The following is a 19,305-nucleotide window of genomic DNA, read 5'->3' on the forward strand; positions in this document are numbered from 1 at the left end:
CATCCACATACATAAAATAAAAATAGCTAAGTTCTAAAATTATACCCAGATGATAGGGCCAGTGAGCTAATCTAATTAATGGGTAAAGGTGCTCACATCCAACCTCATGATGACCTGGATTTGATTTCTGGGACCTGCACAGTAGAAAGAGAACTGACTCCACAGGTTGTCTCTGAGTTCTCTACATATGCACCATGGTAGTGTTCTTGTACAAGCATGCTTACACTAATAAAGAAAGATGAGCTGAATAACAAAAAAGAATACTAGATTTAAAATGTTTTGTAACCTTTTTCAGACAGTGTATTGTGTTAAATTTGTAACCATTTAGATAGGTTAAAAGGATTTTATAGTGAATATATTTAGATATATATGTAGTCAGCATCTAGATCCTATTACTAATGTTTTATTTTCATTTTTATATTATCTTTTTACTAGTTTTGATTTCTTGAGGGACTAGGAACTTGCTATGTAGCTAAGGATTGCTTGAACTCCTGATCTTTGTTTCTCATTTGCACCCTCCTCTTTATCTGTCTTTGGGGTTGCGTCTGGCTGCGTACCCTAGCTCAGCAACCATAGTCTCCTACAGTGGGGCTGCACCACACCTGGCTTGATGCTTTCTTTATTTTCTTTGTTATGTATCTGCCCAGTCCTGTGTTCACCTGGCTTTTATTTTATTTTATTCATTGTTTTTGGTGCTGGAGATTAAATTCAGGCCTGTCTTGTATATAATTCAGTATCATCTAGTATTATATTTATGACAGATAACCACACTTATATCTTCATCACCCCAAAATGCAGCTCTGAAACTTAGTGAGTCATTCCCTAGTCTGTCCTTCCCCTAGTAGGCCCTGGCAACAGTTAATCTTCTATCTCTGTGAATATACCTGATACAGATATTTCATATAAATGTAATTATACCATGATACATTTTTGTGTTTGATCTAAATTCAAATAATAGTTATTTTCATCTTCTCCCTTCCACCACTAGGGATTGGCTCCAGAGCTTGTATATATTAGTGAAATGTTCTACCATTCAGTTACATCCTTATCCCTTCTGCTTAGGTTTCACTCTTAGGCGGGCTAGCCCTGAGATTCCTAGCCAGGTATGAGTCATCAGTCCTGGTTTATACAGTGCTGGGGATCTAATCCAGGACTTCATTTATGCTAGGAAATCACTCTGCCAGCTGAGCTTACAGCCTCAGTCCCTTTAAAAAATAATTTGTGATGAAACATAATTTGGCCTTTTTTTTTTTTTTTTTTCTCTTTTCTTGAAGCATTTGGCTATCCAGTGCCATTGGTCTCAGAGACCAGCAGTTATTGGAGATGTCCTTCAGGTCTACAGTGGATCTGAAGGGAGGGCTATTATCTTCTGTGAGACCAAGAAGAATGTAACTGAAATGGCCATGAATCCACACATAAAACAGGTAAGCTTTCTTTACCTTTTCTAGATAATTGAGATGCATTAGTAGGCAAATTCACTCATTGTGGACTAAACTTGATAGTTTATTCAAAATAGAATAATTTAGTTAGATGGCATAGCAAACTTTTTCTTACCTATTAAGTCATAATAGGTTGTTTTTCTTTTCCTTCTGCTAACAGTCAAACCAGGACCTTATTTATGCTACCTAAATAGTATGCTACTGAGCCAGCCCCAAGAAATTTAAAAGTCATAGTGTGGGGCTGGAGAGATGCCTCCACAGTTAAAAATAAATACTGCTCTTCCAGAGGACCCAAGTACAGCTCCCAGCCCCCAAACAAGGCAGCTGACAACCACCTATATATCCAGCTCTAGGGGAATCTCTGGGCACCTGTACGCACTTGTATATGCCCAAACACAGACACACACAGACACATGATTAAAAGTAAAGTAAATCTTAAAATAAAAACCATAATAAAATTTGTGTTTTTGAGGTTTGTATGATATTAGGAGGGAATTCTGTCAGTTTTCATTAGAAACATTTTAAGATGTTAGTTTTGTGTGTGTGCATGCATGGACAGGCCCCCAGAGGCCAGAGGAGGACACCAAGTGTTCCGCTCTGTCATTTTCTCCTCAGTCACTTGAGGCAGGGTCTCTCACTGAACCTAAAGCTATTGCTAGGTCAGCTGCTACCATTTCTCCAATGATCCTCCTGTCCCGTCTTCACCATACGACCAGAACACAGTCATACTAGTTTTTTACATTGGCTCTGGTTTTGGAACTCAGACTTAGGCAACAAATGCTCATATCCAGTAAGCCATCTCTCCATCCCTTTTTAAAAAACATTTAAAATATGATCTAGAAAATATGAAAGTTGATATAATCAAGTTTAGTTGGTAAGAATTTTAATATTTTAAACTTATGTTATAAGAAAGAATTATAGTCTGGTAGTGGTGGCGTACACCTTTAACCCTAGCACTCGGGAGGCAGAGCCAGGCGATCTCTGAGTTCGAGACCAGCCTGGTCTACAGAGTGGGTTCCAGGACAGCTAGGGCTACAAAGAGAAACCATCTTGACTAAACCAAAATAAATAGATTAAACAAATAAGTTGTGTGTGTGTGTGTGTGTGTGTGTGTGTGTGTGTGTGTGTGTGTGTGTGTATGTATACACACGTGTGTATGCGTACGCACATGCAGTGTCAGGCTAGCTTCAGCCTCTTGAGTGTTTGGATTAAAGTTGTCCACTACCACACTGGTTCCAGAGTAGTTGTTCTTCTAAGTATAAATATGTTCATGATAGTATTCTCAGTATACTCATTCAGTGATTCCCCATTGTTCCACCAGGATGATGTTCATTTGTTCTTTCCAGTCCCAAATCTCCTCATTTCACTGTTTTAGCAGTAGTCTTATTCAAATCTTTGTAGTGTGTTTCCCAAGTAACATTTCTTTTTTTTTTTTTTTTTTTTTTTTGTTTTTGTTTTTGAGACAGGGTTTCTCTGTGTAGCTTTGCGCCTTTCCTGGAACTCACTTGGTAGCCCAGGCTGGCCTCGAACTCACAGAGATCCACCTGGCTCTGCCTCCCGAGTGCTGGGATTAAAGGCGTGCGCCACCACCGCCCGGCTCCCAAGTAACATTTCTTACCCAGAGTCCTTAGCCCTAATGTTTCTTTTTTTTTTATCAGTTGAGTTCTTTTTCTAACATTTTTTTTTATCTTTTTTTTTTTTTTAAGGTTTATTTATTTATTATGTATACAGTATTCTGCCTCTATGTATGCCTGCCAGCCAGAAGAGGGCACCAGATCTCATTACAGATGGTTGTGAGCCACCAAGTGGTTGCTGGGAATTGAACCGGGGACCTCTGGAAGAGCAGCCAGTGCTCTTAACCTCTGAGCCACCTCTCCAGCCCTCATTGGTTCCTTACTATTCTGCAGACCTCAGCTTCAGTGTCACTTCCCCTTAGTGGTAGACTCTCCTTTGTTACTCTTAGGCCACCTTGCACTTGGTATAGCTGTGTCATACTGTGTTCAAAATTCCTGGCAGAGCCCTAGAACCTCCAGCTTTCCTTCCTTCCTTCCTCCTTTCACTTTATTTCTTGACTTCTCTTCTCTTTGAGAAGGGGTCTCACTATGAATCCCACACTGGCCTCAGCCTTCCATTCTTCCTGCCTCAATAGCACTCAGATATGCTGACATTATAGGTGTGTATCACTGTGTGTGGCCCAGAGCCAATTCTTTGTGACTGTTCTCAAACTGGCAATTCCAGACACATAGCAAGTACTAAGTAAATTAATTTATATACAAAGTTTGCCTGCTAGGGGGCTGGGGTATAGCTCCACTTGTAGAGTTCTTACCTAGCGTGCACAAGACCTTGGGTTCACTTCCCCAGTACAACTCAAAGTAGGTACGGTTTATATGCCATACAGTCCTAGCGCTTGGGAGGTGGAAGTAGGAGAATTACAAGTTCAAGGTTATCCGTATCTAAATAGCAAGTTTGAGCTCAGCCTAGGCTATATGAGGTCGTGTTGTTTTTAAAGGTTGGCTACTTAGGCTTATATACTGTCAGACTTTAATCATGGCTAATGATTTTTTTTTTTTTTTTTTTTTTTCCTTTTTAGACAGGGTTTCTCTGTGTAACAGCCCTGGTTGTCCTGGAATTTACTCTGTGGCCCAGACTGGCCTTGAACTCACAGAGATCTGCCTGCCTCTGCCTCCTCGGCTGGGATTAAAGGTATGTGTGACCACCGCCCAGCTGCTAATGAATTTTTCACTGTAGTAGTAGGTAGGGATACTATTAAAATCTTAGGAAAAATGGGCTGGAGAGATGGCTTAGTGGTTAAGAGCATTTGTTGCTTTTCTAGAGTCCCGCACTTACATGGCAGCTAACAGCTGTCGGTAACTGTGGATCCACAGTATCTGACACCTTCTTCTGGCTGCTCTGGGCACTGCTAGTGGTGCACAAACATCCGTGCAGGCAAAATACTCCTACATATAAAACAGACTAGGAGAAAGATTCTGGCACAGATGCCAATCAGTACAGCAGAAGTAGGTTCAGCCCAATGAAAATGACAGGACTACCAGGCTGCAGAGATGGCTCAGTGGTGGAAGAGCACACTGACTGCTCTTCCAGAGGACCTGGGTTTGGTTCCCAGCATCCGTGTGGCGGCTTAGGACCATCTATACCATCTGTAACCAGAGAATCCATGGCCTTGAACACAGGCATGCCTGTGGTGCATAGGTGTACATGTGGGGAAAAGACCCATTAACATAAAAACAAATACCAACATTCGAGCAAAGCAAATTCAATGATTGCGATATAATTTTTGCCTATTAACAAGGATTATGATGTATAATAGATTGGCATTGGTGGGTAGAGTATAATTAATAAATACAGGACATTGAAGGTAAGTGGGTACAACTAATTTTTTTCTTTCTTTTTTGAGACAGGGTTTCTCTGTGTAGCTTTGGAGCCTGTCCTGGAACTTGTTCCTTAGACCAGGCTGGTCTGGAACTCACAGAGAGCCGCCTGCCTCTGCCTCCCAAGTGCTGGGATTAAAGGAATGCACTACCACTGCCCAGCACAACTAATTTTTATAATAGCTTGGCAATAACAAAATCTTAGGAGCTGGAGAGGTGGTTTATTGGTTAAGATTACTTTCTGCTCTTGAAGAGGACTCGGGCTCTATTCCCATCACCTACAATCAATTGGTAGCTATCAATTGTTGTACCTCCAGTTCTGGGGATCTAATGACCTCCTCGTCTGACCCCCATGGACACTACACATATGTGGTGCACAGACATACACGCAGACAAAACATTCCAAAACATAAAAATAGTTTTTTAAAGGATTTATTTATTTATTATGTATGCAGTGTTCTGTCTGCATGTATCCCTGCAGGCCAGAAGAGGGCACCAGATCTCATTACAAATGGCTGTGAGCTACCATGTGGTTGCTGGGAATTGAACTCGGGACCTCTGGAAGAACAGCCGGTGCTCTTAACCTCTGAGCCATCTCTCCAGCCCCATAAAAATATTTTTAATAAAAAAGTTAATTTTTTTTTCTGGGTATTGAATCCAAGGCCTTAGCTATATTTAGTAGTCCTCTTCCAACTGAGCTCCAAATATTCATTATATTTGACCCAGAAATTCAGTTTCTAGGTAAGTATGCTTCTGAAACACATATGGGCATATCCAAAGATGTAAGTAAATTGTTTTTCACTGCAGCATTGTTTCTGTGAAAATTTATACACAATACAGATGTTCATCAGTTCTTTAGTGGGATACTGCTAAAATAAATCTTTGCATCCATATGAAAACAAGTTTGTGTACCTTAAAAAATTTAGTGGAGCTGGGTGGTGGTGGCACATGCCTTTAATCCCAGCACTCAGGAGGCAGAGGCAGGTGGATCTCTGTGAGTTGGAGGCTAGTCTGGTCTACAGAGAGAGATCCAGGACAGGCACCAAAACTACACAGAAATCCTGTCTCGAAAAACCAAACAAAAACAAAAATTAGTGGAGTTTCACTTACAAATATCAAAAATGGCTGCATTATATTAAATTTATAAATTAGGTTGTAAAACAGAACATATGTAGTTTCCCTCCCCCTCCACCCTGTTTTTTTTTTTTTTTCTGTTTTTTTTTTTGAGCAGGGTTTCTCTGTGTAGCCCTAGCTGTCCTGGAACTTAACTCTTTAGCCCAGGCTGGCCTCAAACTCACAGAGATCTGCCAGCCTCTGCCTCCAGAGTGCTGGGATTAACGGCATGTGCCACCACTGTCCGACTGTAGTATCTCACTTTTATGGAGACATATTTGTACCATATACTAGTGAGTGAATTGTGTTTTTATTAGAGACTAATTTTTATTTTGTGTATGAGGATTTTCCCTGTATGTGGTATTCCTACATGCAGTACTCACGGAAGCCAGAAGAGGGCGTTAGATCTCACAGGAGTTAGAGTTCTGAGCCACTATATAGAGCCTGTGAAGAGCAGGTGCTCCTAACTGCGGAGACATCTCTCCAGTCTCAGTCTTGGGTGGGTGGGTGCGTGCTTGCGTGTGACGGAGGGAGGGAGGGAGAGAATTGGGTATCTGCCATGATGAGTGAGTGATGGTCAGAGGACAACCATGGACATCAGGCCTGGCTTTCCCCCTTGTTTGCCTAGCGTAGCTTGCTGGTGAGCTTCTGACATCCTGTCTCAACCTCCATCTTGCTGTAGAAGCTTTAGGTTTATAGACACTACAGAGTCTGGCTTTAGAAAAAATTCTGGGTAGTCAAGCTTAAGACTCATTCTTGCTGAGCAAGTACATCAACCCTGAACCATCTCCCCAGCTCTGCTGTATGTATTTATTTATTCTTGTTTTTTTTTGAGACAAGGTCCCACTATGTACCCATGGCTGACCGGGAGCTTGCATTATAGACCAGGCTGGCCTTAAACTCATAGAGATCCACCTGCCTCAGCCTTGGAGTGCTAGGATTAAAGCCACTTACCAGAACCCTGGCCTCGTGTATTTATTTTAAAAGAACAAAAATGTACCAGCCAGTTATGGCAATAAACCTATAATCCCAGTGCTCATAATGTAGAAGGAGTATAGCAAATTCAAGACTAGCCTGGCTTATACCTGCCTTAAAAAAACTACCAGGGCTGGAGAGATGACTTAGCAGTTAAGAACATTGCCTGCTCTTCCAGAGACCTTGAGTTTGAATTCTAGCTCCACAAGTCTTTAAAAAGAATAAAACTTAGCTGGGCAGTGGTGGCACACGCCTTTAATCCCAGCACACCAGAGGCAGAGCCAGGTGGATCTCTTGTGAGTTTGAGGCCAGCCTGGTCTACAAATCGAGTTCCAGGACAGGCACCAAAGCTACAAAGAAACCCTGTCTTGAAAAACCAAAAAAAAAAAAAAAAAAAAAAAAAAGGAATAAAACTTTTAATAAACCCAAACAAACAGAAAACTTGGGCATTGTACTTGTAATCTGTGCATTCAGGAAGCTAAAGCAGCAGGGTAATGAGTTGGAGGCTAGCTTGGGCTACATTTCAAGACTATCTAGTACAAAAGGAAGCAGACAAACATGTTCAGTCCAGCATACACAGCTCAGTGATTGTACTGTTCATCTTAGGAAATACTTGACCTAGGATGAACAAAGGATTCGATCGCTGACACTGGAAATATAATAGAAGTTGTATAAACTGTCTTTCAAACTATTAGCAATTAATTATTTCTTAGAGGCCGATATTAAATAAGATTTACATTTTATGTAGTATATTTTCTGGAATGTTTTGGGCTTTAAATTGTTTACATTTACTTATGTATATAGTGTTTGCACACATGTGCACAGGCCACAGTGGGAGTGTGGAGGTCAGAGGACAACTTGTAGGATTCTGTTCTTTCCTTCCACTGTAAGGGTCCCAGGAATTTAACTGAGGTTGGCAGGTTTGGTGCCAAGTGCCTTTACATACTGAACCATCCCACTGTTTGTGGGTTTGTTTGTTTGTTTTTTAACGAATTATACATTGTTATTAAAGATAAAATTTAAAAAGAAACATAAAAGGGCACAGACTGAATGGTGTTGGGAAACCAAGTTACACGTATAAGATATACACTTATTATTATTATTTTGCTGTTTTTCAAATAGAATGCCCAGTGTTTACATGGAGATATTGCACAGTCACAAAGAGAAATTACCCTGAAAGGCTTCAGAGAAGGCAGTTTTAAAGTTTTGGTGGCAACCAATGTGGCTGCCCGCGGCTTGGACATTCCTGAGGTTGACTTGGTGATTCAGAGTTCTCCTCCACAGGTAGGAAATGGGGTTTGATTTGAACAATGAGAATAGTTTTGTAAATGTTACTTTATTTATGAAGTATTGCTTAATATGTGAAAAATATATCTTTTCTTTGTTGTTGATCCTGACCTATGTTTTGTTAGGATGGCATTACATTGATCAGATATGCCACCCTTATAAATGAGTACCTTTGTTGTTTGCATCTAAAGCTTGATCAGCCTGGGTGGTGCTGACGCACACTTTTAATCCCAGCACTTGGGAGGCCGAGGCAGGTGGATCTCTGTGAGTTCAAGGCTAGCCTGGTCTACAAAGCAAGTTCCAGGACAGTTAGGGCTGTTGCACAGAGGAACCCAATCTTGGAAAAAAAATAAATAAATAAATAAAAAAGATTGATCAGTAAAATACAGGAGCCAGGAATGTGGCACATAGTTATAGTCCCAGCATTTGGGAGGCAGAGGCTGAAGGGTCACTGGGTGTTCCAGGCCAGCCATTGATTCATTCCAAATTCCTGTACAGAACTGAATGATGGCAACAGCATACACATCTCATTAAGGAATTATACAGAGTTTCATATACAGAATGCTAGTGTATGTGGATAAATAGCTGCTTTCTTTCTTTCTTCCTTTTTTTTTTTTTAAGATTTATTTATTTAGCCTTTGAGCCCCCAGCGTCCTTTCTCGTGGCGCCGGGGGTTAAGCTGCAGCGCCATAGCAATTGCTAGTGCATAACTGGTAGGTACAGGCCAGGGGGTGAGTGTTCTGTTTGCATGTGTCCCTGCAGGCCAGAAGAGGGCACCAGATCTCATTACAGATGGTTGTGAGCCACCATGTGGTTGCTGGGAATTGAACTCAGGACCTTTGGAAGAGCAAGCAGTGCTCTTAACCTCTGAGCCATCTCTCCAGCCCCATAAATAGCTACTTTGTAAATAGTTGGGGTTTTTTTGTTTTTTTTTTTTTTTTTTTTTTTTTTTTTTTTTTTTGGTTTTTCGAGACAGGGTTTCCCTGCGCCTTTCCTGGGACTCACTTGGTAGCCCAGGCTGGCCTCGAACTCACAGAGATCCACCTGGCTCTGCCTCCCGAGTGCTGGGATTAAAGGCGTGCGCCACCACCGCCCGGCTTGTTTTGTTTTTTTTTAATTTAAAGTTTTTTTTGTCACATCTGTTGATATTGTCCTTGTTCAGGTCTTGGATTAATAGCTTTTTTTTTTTTTAAATAATTCATTCATTCATTCATTCATTTATGTATACAGTGTTCTGTTTGCATGTGTCCCTGCAGGCCAGAAGAGGGCACCAGATCTCATTACAGATGGTTTTGAGCCACCATGTGGATGCTGGGAATTGAACTTAGGACATCTGGAAGAACAGCCAGTGTTCTTAACCTCTGAGCCATCTCTCTAGCACCTGGATTAATAGCTTTTAATCAGTCTTTTTATTCCAGAATTCTAGCATATAAATTACTTGTGATGACTTAAAGTACAGAAAAAATTGAATGTAGTTTTGCTTTGTTTTTGATCAATAGTCTCAGACCAGGCAGACCTGAAACTTTTTAACTCAGGCTGGCCTTGAACTTGATGCCTCAACAGCTGCTGAGTCCTGGGATTACAGGCCTGCACTACCATGCCTAATTCTTTTTGGTGTTCTTGAGGTTGGCCTTAGGCTTGGGTCAGTCCTCTTGCTTCAGCCTTCTGAGTACTGGTGACAGGTGTGCATCATGGCTGGCTCACTTGTCAAGTTTAGAAATGAATTTTCCTTTTTCTTCTTAGGATGTTGAATCCTATATCCATCGCTCTGGACGCACAGGTAGAGCTGGCCGGACAGGAATTTGTGTATGTTTTTATCAGCCAAGAGAAAGAGGTCAGCTGCGATATGTGGAACAGAAAGCAGTGAGTAAAGTTAAATTACTTCAGTCCTATCATCTGAATGGTTGCGTAGAAGAGAGTTTCTGTTTACTCTCACAAACACACCTTCCCAGTGTTTCTCAGCTTACGCTGCATTTCCATGTCAAGCATGTGGAGAGCTAAATGGGTATTAGTTGCAGGACTTTGTTTTATACAGCTTTTATTGTGAAGCCAGAAGATCTGACATGCTCCTTTTTTCTTTGAATTTCTCCCTTGATACTAAAGTTGAAAGTGTGTTGTTAATGGTTCCAGTATCATTGTGACTACTAAGCATTGTGAATGGGTAACTGACTCTGATTTGGCATTGCTATTTTAGTTAGGTTGATAACACAATAACCAGTTTCATTAAAAAAATACATTTTTATGGTCTGCATTTTCTTGTAGTCTTTCACATTTTACCAACTATCTTTATGTTTATTTTTTATATAGTAATACATTTGTAAACGAAAATGGTAAGAAAATGTTGACAGATTAAAATGACATCTTTTTCTCCTTTTGAATCAACTTTGTTCTGCAAGTGAAATTCCATGATTTAACTAAGGGACAAGTTTTTAGTTCTTTTGTTTTTTCTTTTTGTAATTGATTATAGATGATTTGTTAGAAAAAGCTATTTTTTTTCATCTGCTAGGGCTTGGAAATCTTTAAGTCCAAGAAATGGAAATTCAACAGACTATATTAATTTAGAAATTAACTATGACTTCCTTTTTCTTTAATGTAATTCTTTCATTTTCAGGGAATTACTTTTAAACGTGTAGGTGTTCCTTCTACAATGGATTTAGTTAAATCTAAAAGCATGGATGCCATCAGGTATGCTTTCTGACCTTGCTGAGTAATTCTCTTCTATATTAGGCTGTTCATCTTTAAGCTCTCCTAGTTCCAATGTGAGAAAATTTTTGTCAAGGGTTTTACCAGAAGACATTTAGTTACATTATTATATGAAAATGTTACTCTTTCTTTTCCCATTGATGATCTTGCCTTTACTTTTCCCCCTGTATCTTGACCAAGAACATTTACTATTTTTAAACCATAGGTCTCTGGCCTCTGTTTCTTATGCTGCTGTTGATTTTTTCCGACCATCAGCTCAAAGACTGATAGAAGAGAAAGGGGCAGTGGATGCATTGGCCGCAGCATTAGCTCACATTTCCGGTGCATCAAGCTTTGAACCACGATCTTTGATCACCTCTGATAAGGTAGAAATGTGTGGGGAAGTGTGTATTTGGCTAGAGAAGGTTAAAACTGAGCCTTAGCAGTTATACAGTACATTACTGAAATACTGCATTGGGTTCCTTCACTGTATTAAGGTTTTGTTGTTGCTGTTGTTTTCCTTTTCTGTCTAGAAACATCTTCTTCTCATCTTATATACATGGCTGCAATCCCAGCACTCTGGAGGAAGACTAGTACAATAAATATCATTTATCATCCACCTTAATTCATCAACTGTTAATATTGTGCAAAAATGAAGATATCATTCCTAAATATTTCAACTTGTATCTTCTAGAAATAATGACATTCTACTTAATCACAGTATCACAGTATAATCTGCTTACAAAGATGGCTCTGTATCAGGCATTTGATATCTGTATTTAGATTTGCTTCTGTCCACACAAAACATAGCTCTCACTCCAAAGGGTGTATGAAATAGTTTTATTTTCAGCTGTATGTGAGTTACCGTGTTGATTTTGGATTTAGGTCGCTATGAAGGATGTGTGCCACCATGGAAGTGGTTACATGTGCTTTCATAGTCACAGAACTAAAAGTCATTAATTGGAGAATTTATTACATACATTAGTGTAGATATCAGATAGGCAGGTTACAGCCAGGTCGGAAAATCTGTTGTAGATTTTATATGCTACGTGATAACATTCTTAGTTTTTGGATTTGTAGAAGCTATTGGTCTACTGAGATTGTAAAGGTTTTTGTTTTTTGTTTTGTTTTACCTGACAATTGAAAGGCTGTTAGGTCAGATACAGAGGTAGGCATCAAATGGCCACTAGGATTTTATTTTTTTATTTTTATTTTTTCTGAGACAGGGTTTCTCTGTGTAATTTTGGTGCCTGTCCTGGATCTCGCTCTGTAGACCAGGCTGGCCTCGAACTCACAGAGATCTGCCTGGCTCTGCTTCCTGATATTAAATCTGTCACACCAAAGCCATTTGTTGCAAGTGGTTCAGAGATTTGTTACTTACTGTGATATAAGTGGGGTGGGGTGTGAGTCTTGAGAAGGGACAAGGGAGGGAGAAATACCACTTGGCATATAAACCCATTTTAAAAGCAGATTTTATTCTCTGATCATCTATATGGTGATCCTTTAGCACTGAGTACATAGAGAATCCCTAAAAACTCATCAGATACTTTATAAAATAATATTTAGTCAGGAATGATGGGTATGACTATAATTTCAGCATTCAAGAGGCTGCTAGCCTGGGCTACATACACAGCTAAACTTGTTTCAAAACCAAACAAAAGCCACAAGTGGTAGCTCAAATTTTGATCCCAGCACTCAGGAATTTGAGACTAGCCTGTTAAACATGAAGGTTTTAGGCCAGCCAGGGCTACATACAGAAAACCTGTATCAAAAAACAAATAAAAAAAAAAAACCCAGTGGGTGTTTTATTTATTTTTGAAACAGCCTTTCAATGTTTACCTTTGGCTGGCCTGTAACTCACAGAGATTCCCTGTTTAGGTGTGTATCACCACACACCAACCTGAGTATTTTATTTTTTCGAAGCAAGGTCTTGCTGTATATCCCAGGTTGGCCGTGAAGTCACCATACTTTTCCTGCTTCAGCCTCTCAGATAAACAATGTTTTTTTGAGGAGTGGTGGTGGGTTTGAATTGGGGTTTCTCTGTAAAACAGTCCTGGCTGTCCTGGAACTCTCTCTGTAGACCAGGCTGGCCTCGAACTCACTGAGATCCACTTGCCTCTGCCTCTTAAGTGCTGGGATCAAAGCCATGTGCCACCACTGCCCAGCAGATAAAAAAAATTTTAAATTGTACTTTAAAAAAAAAAATGTTAAGGTACTTCATAGGTCACTTACTGCTAATCCTTGTCTTATGAAAGGATTCTTTGGCTGGCCACAGAGCTGGCCACATCTGGAATCACAGCACTTGGGAAACAGCAGGAGACTGCTATAAGTCTGAGGCCAGCCTAGCCAAGAATCATTTAGTAGATAGATCATCTAACTTTTAATTAAATATCTTAGGAACAAAGTACAAATGCCTGAAATTCCTCTTATGAATTAAACCATATTTGATGTCTTAATTTTTTTAAATGTTATTTTATGTCTAAGAGTTTTTAACCTGAATGTTTGTATGTGCACCCTGTGCATGCAGTGCCTTCAAAGTCAGAACTGTAGTTAGCACTGGCTGGTTGTTAGCCACCTTATGGTACTAGGAGTTGAACCAGGACCTTCTGGAAGAGCAGCCAGTGCTGGCTTTTTTTTTTTTTTTTTAAAGATTTATTTATTATGTATACAGTGTCTACCTGCATTTATGCCTGCACACCAGAAGAGGGTACCAGATCTCATTGTAGATGGTTGTGAGTCACCATGTGGTTGCTGGAGATTGAACTCAGGACCTCTGGAAGAGCAGCCAGTGCTCTTAACCCTAGAGCCTTCTCTAGCTTTGAAGTCTTTATCATGAATGTCCCATAATGCTTGGTGCCTGTATGACTTTACTTTTTCATCACTCTTGATTTCTCTGTCTGAATCTATTTGACTTTACTTCCACATTAACCCACTCCTGCAAAGACCTCCAGGCTTACTCATTTTCTCAGCCCCCTTCCCCTTACAGCTGTGTGCCTTCCTCCTTTATTTTGGCCTCTGCTCAAATATCATCATACTCAAGAAATCTTTGCTGATCACTCTCTTCACTGTTTTCCATTCCCTATTCCTGCTGTGTTATTCTTTATGATACATGTCACTGACATTTTATATCCTTTGTTACTGTCTCCATCCCCCACCCCTGTAAGAAAGCCATGTCCCTGAGAGAAAGGTCTGTTTGTTATTAAATATCTAGCCCTTGGCATGGTCTAGGGAACATTATAGGAGGTAGTCACTAAGTATTTGCTAGGTAAATATTTTCATGTTGATTCTTTTGCTGTCCAAAGAAGCTTCATGGAACAAGTAATTTTTATGTGGTAGTCCTCCAAAAGTTTGAAGATTTTGATGTCTTTTTTTCGTTGTTAAGTAACTGACTTTTAATCATTTCCTTATTTCTTCACTACTTTTCCCCAACCCTTTCTGTGATGGGTCTAATTCTGTCTTATAACATGTAGAACATAGTCTCTGTGTGATCTGTAAGTGCAGAGTACAGAACATGGTGCTGTCAGTGATTGTAAACAGCTTTCTAACACAGTTTCAGAGAAGTGAGTTTTTAGTATCTGTGTTACACTGTAGGCACACTGCATGCTAACTACGTGATAATTGAGAAAGGATCATAGAGTTCAAACTTCATTTTCCTGCTGCTGAATTTCTCTCAAACCTAATAGGATTTTTATTTCTAAAGGGGTTTGTGACCATGACTCTGGAAAGCCCAGAAGAAATACAGGATGTCACTTGTGCTTGGAAAGAGCTTACCAGAAGGCTGAGTAATAATGCTTTATCTCAAGTAACCAGAATGTGCCTCCTGAAAGGAAATATGGTAGGATTTTCTAGATAATAAGCATTTTAACCAGTTACTGATAATATTTATAAAGACCTCAAAGATTTGGGATTATATAAATGGTACATTCCTTCAGAACTTTAAGTCATTCTGCTTTGTTTGGCTAATATCTAAGTCTTTGTTGCTATTATTATTTTGAGACGAGGCATCCCTATGTAGCCCATGCTGGCCTTGAACTCATGATCCTCCCCTGAATGTTGGGATTGTAAGTAGGTGACACCACACCTGTCTAAGACTTAAGCAATCTAAGCTTCTGCTATGGTATCCTTGCCATGTGTGGTTGTGTGTGTTTATTTTTTAAGACTAGTTTCTGTGTGTATCAGTTGAACAGCTCTTATAATTAAGAGAATGAGTACTATTATTTTTTTGTTGTCTGCTATTGGTTGCTAATGAGAGTAATGATATGATCTTCTCCTTTGAGATGGTATTTCATAGTAGCCCAGGTTATCCTTGAACCTCTTGCTCCTCTTCATTCTACTGCCCAAGAACTGAGGTTACAGGCATATGCCTGAGTAAGTTACTGTGAAATGAAGCCATTAAAGCTAATTAAAGCTTTTGTTTGTTTGTTTGGTTTTGGTTTTGGTTTTTTGAGACAGCATCTCTCCATTAAGCCATGGCTGTCCTGGAACTCACTATGTAGAGCAGACTGGCTCACAGAAATCTACCTGCCTCCTCCTCCCTAATGCACTCATTGCCATGCCCAGCTTAAAGCTTCATTTTAGTAATTGGTTTTTTAGTATTTTGAGATAAAATAACTAAGAGTGTTTATCTAACATTACTACATAGATTATGTAGGCGTATCTCAGTGAGTTTTAGGTCAGCTTGGTCTACAGAGCTAATTCTAGGATCGCCAAGGCCATACAAAGATCCTGTCTCAGCCAGGTAGTGGTGGTTCACACTTCTAATCCTAGCACTTGGAAGGCAGAGGCAGGAGGATCTCTGTGAGTTCTAGGCCAGCCTGGTCTACAGAGCTAGTTCTAGGATAGCCAAGACTACACCAAGAAATCCTGTCTTGAAAAATCAAAAAAAGAAAAAAGAAAATCATCTCTCAAAGTTTAGTGTTACCTTCAATAAAGAATTAATACAAATACATGTATAAAACAAAACAAAACAACCCACAAACAACAAAACGGTTGAGGGAAAGAAAATTAAAATTAGACCACTAGTCCAAATGGGTTATTCAGTATTAATTTTAACTAATGGCCACCAAGGCCACAAGAAAAACACTTTCTGCTCCAAATTTTTAAGAATCCAAACTTGGGGTTGGGGATTTAGCTCAGTGGTAGAACGCTTGCCTAGAAAGCACAAGGTCTGGGTTCGGTCCTCAGCTCTGAAAAAAAAAAAGCAAAAGAATCCAAACTTTTAAGAATCTTAAGTCTTGGGGCTGGAGAGATGGCTCAGGGTTGCCGCCTGCTCTTCCAGAGGTCCTGGGTTCAATTCCTAGCCACTACATGGTGGCTCACAACCATCTATAATGAGATCTGGCGCCTTCTGGCCTGCAGGTATACATGCAGGCAGAACACTGTATATGTGATAAATTAAAAAAGCTAAACAAAACAAAAACAAAAAACTTAGTCTTTTGCAATGCTTGGGTTTGACCCACTGACTTGCATATGATAAGGAAGTACGATACCACAGACTTGTGTTCCCACCTTGTCACTAATTTTTTTTTAAAAGATTTATTTATTTATTATATATACAGCATGTATGCCTGCAGGCCAGAAGAGGGCACCAGATCTCATTACAGATGGTTGTGAGCCACCATGTGGTTGCTGGGAATTGAACTCAGGACCTCTGGAAGAGCAGTCAGTGCTCTTCACCTCTGAGCCATCTCTCCAGCCCATTGTTACTAATGTTTTAAAGAAATTTATTAAAAGAATCATTTTTTTTTTTCTTCAATCCAGAGTTTCTCTATGTAGCTCTGGCTGTCTTGGAGCTAGAGATTTGCCTGCCTCTGCTTCTCAAGTGCTAGGATCAAAGGCTTGTGCCACCACTCCCCAGCTAGAAGGGCCATTTCTTCTAGAGAATATTCTAGGTACTTCAGTCTTACTAGTTATACCTAGTTATACTATAATTATATATTATATAGTTATATAATTATATAGTATATATATAGTATATATAATTATACTATAATTAGATTATAACTCAGATTATAATCTAATCTGAGATTAGAAACTATAGGACAGACTGCAGATCATCTGTGCTTATGTGTCATCTGTTTTGATTCTGTAAACAGTCATGGAATATATATTTTCAAAAATTATTTATTTATTTTATATATATGAGAGCTCTATCTGCCTGTATATCTTTATTCCAGTAGAGGGCATCAGATTCCACTATAGATGGTTGTGCGCCTCCATGTGGTTACTGGGTTAAACTCAGGATCTCTGGAAGAAGTCAGTGCTCTTACCTGCTGAGCCATCTCACCAGCCTGGAATACATATTTTTTAAAAGCAAAATGCAATAAATATTAATTAGTAAAATTAACACATGTATCTAAATAAAAATCTTTTTGTTTTTCTTTTAGGGTGTTTGCTTTGATGTTCCTACAAGTGAGTCAGAAAGATTACAGGTATTTAAAATTTTTTATTAAGTAGCTGAGTATATTTCTTTAAAAAAGACTGTTTTGAAAAACTTAAGAGTCATTTATCATGCCTAAATCAATTAAGAAAGTCCTTAATATGAAATATTGCCTGTCCCTTAATTAAAAATTTATTATATGTAATTTCAAACATAAATGATAATTGGGGGCTAGAGAGATAGTTCAGTGGTTAAGACCACCTCCTACTCTTAGGGAGGACCCAGGTTCCATCTTAGCATCCACATGAACGTTCACAACACCAGGGATCTGACACCTTCTGACCACCACAGGTACTGCACGCACATACTTGCAGGCAAGACACTCTCATACATAAAAAAACTTTTTAAAAAATTGTGTAATGAGTCACCATAGGTGCATAATCAGCTTCAACATTTTGATAATTTTGTGGACAGTTTTATCAATTCCTTTCTGTCCGCTTCCAGTGTTTACAGACAAACTCCAGGCATTTTTTAAACTTTATTTTATTTTATGTGCATTGGTGTTTTGCCTGCATGTATGTAATGAGGATGCCAGATCCCCTGGAACTGGAGTTTCAGACAGTTGTGAGCCACCATGTGGGTGCTGGGAATTGAACCCGGGTCCTTGGAATAACAGTCAGTGCTCTTAACTGCTGAGCATCTCTCCAGCCCCCTTGTCATTTCAAGTATTCCTACATATTTAAATGTTAGGGATTTAAGCATAATCATAATACTATAATTACTTCTATACAACTATTCTTTAATACATTGTATTTAAGTTTTCCCTGTTGTCTTTTTGATTATCTTTCTTTGCTGTTCTCAGGTTGGAAGCTAGGATCTTACACATAATAGGTTAACACTGAGCTTCCCCACAGCCTTACTTAATTTTTTTTCCCTGTGGGTTTCTCTGTGTATCTCTGACTATCTTGGAACTCGCTCTGTAGACCAGGCTGACCTCAAACTCAGATATCTGCCTGCTTCTGTCTTTGGAATGCTGGGATTAAAGGTGTGGGCCACCATTGCTCACCCCACTAGATTCTTTTTTTTTTATATATATATATTTTACAATACCATTCAGTTCTACATATCAGCCATGGGTTCCCCTATTCTCCCCACTCCCACCCCCTCCCTTTACCCCCAGCCCACCCTCCATTCCCACCTCCTCCAGGACAAGTCCTCCCCCGAGTACTGTGATCAACTTGGTATACTCAGTCCAGGGAGGTCCAGTCCCTTCCTCCCAGATTGAGCCAAGTGTCCCTGCATAAGTTCCAGGTTTCAAACAGCCAACTCATGCAATGAGCACAGGACTTGGTCCCACTGCCTAGTTGCCTCCCAAACAGATCAAGCCAATCAACTGTCTCACCTATTCAGAGGGCCTGATCCAGCTGGGGGCTCCTCAGCCTTTGCCCACTAGATTCTTAGTCAATAATTTTTTCTAAAATGCCTTTCCTTTTTGTACACTTTGGGGAGGTAGCATTGAAACAAGAGTCCTGGAATCTAGCCCAGGCTGGCTTGGAACTTACTATATAGCTCAAACTTGGTACTTCAAAGTGCCACATATAGCTTATTCATACCTATTTTGAAATAATGGGATTGTACTATTTATTACATTCATTTATATGTAGGGTGGGACATGTGCACACTGTGGCTTATATACGAGTTCAAAAGACAACTTGTAGGAGTTGAGTGTCTCCTACCATGTGAGTCCTAGGCATAGAATTTAGGTCATCACTGTTGGTAACAAGCACCAAAAGCCAGTGAGTAAAGGTGAAAAGGTGCTTGATGTCAATTCAATCCCTGGTACCCACATAAATGTGGAAGAAGAGAACTCCTCCAAGTTGTCATTTGACTCCGTACATGCCCCACCCAAATACCTGCAGACATATATAAAAGTGATAAAGAAAAATTATTTAAAGTTTAAAGAAATATTATGGATCCTTTTGGGGGTGATAATTGGTAATTGAACTCAGGATCCTCATGAATGCTAGCTAGGCAAGTGCTC

At 39.7% G+C, this 19,305-nt stretch overlaps 1 protein-coding gene and 1 non-coding gene across 2 annotated transcripts in view; both read left to right on the forward strand.

Annotated features, from left to right (window-relative positions):
* Ddx50 (DExD-box helicase 50) overlaps positions 1-19,305 on the forward strand; it is a 34,507-nt gene that overhangs the window by 14,202 nt on the left and 1,000 nt on the right. The window contains exons 8-14 of the mRNA XM_076557148.1: positions 1,275-1,424; positions 8,039-8,200; positions 9,947-10,066; positions 10,815-10,888; positions 11,112-11,271; positions 14,586-14,720; positions 17,272-17,316. Of these exons, the coding sequence (XP_076413263.1) occupies positions 1,275-1,424; positions 8,039-8,200; positions 9,947-10,066; positions 10,815-10,888; positions 11,112-11,271; positions 14,586-14,720; positions 17,272-17,316 (846 nt within the window). The remainder of the gene's footprint in view (positions 1-1,274; positions 1,425-8,038; positions 8,201-9,946; positions 10,067-10,814; positions 10,889-11,111; positions 11,272-14,585; positions 14,721-17,271; positions 17,317-19,305) is intronic.
* On the forward strand, positions 8,833-8,935 carry LOC121824898 (small nucleolar RNA SNORA76). The gene has a single exon (XR_006066904.1). It is a non-coding gene; the product is annotated as a small nucleolar RNA SNORA76 (small nucleolar RNA).

This window comes from Peromyscus maniculatus, chromosome 21 (genome assembly GCF_049852395.1).
Source record: "Peromyscus maniculatus bairdii isolate BWxNUB_F1_BW_parent chromosome 21, HU_Pman_BW_mat_3.1, whole genome shotgun sequence".
NCBI lineage: Eukaryota > Metazoa > Chordata > Mammalia > Rodentia > Cricetidae > Peromyscus > Peromyscus maniculatus.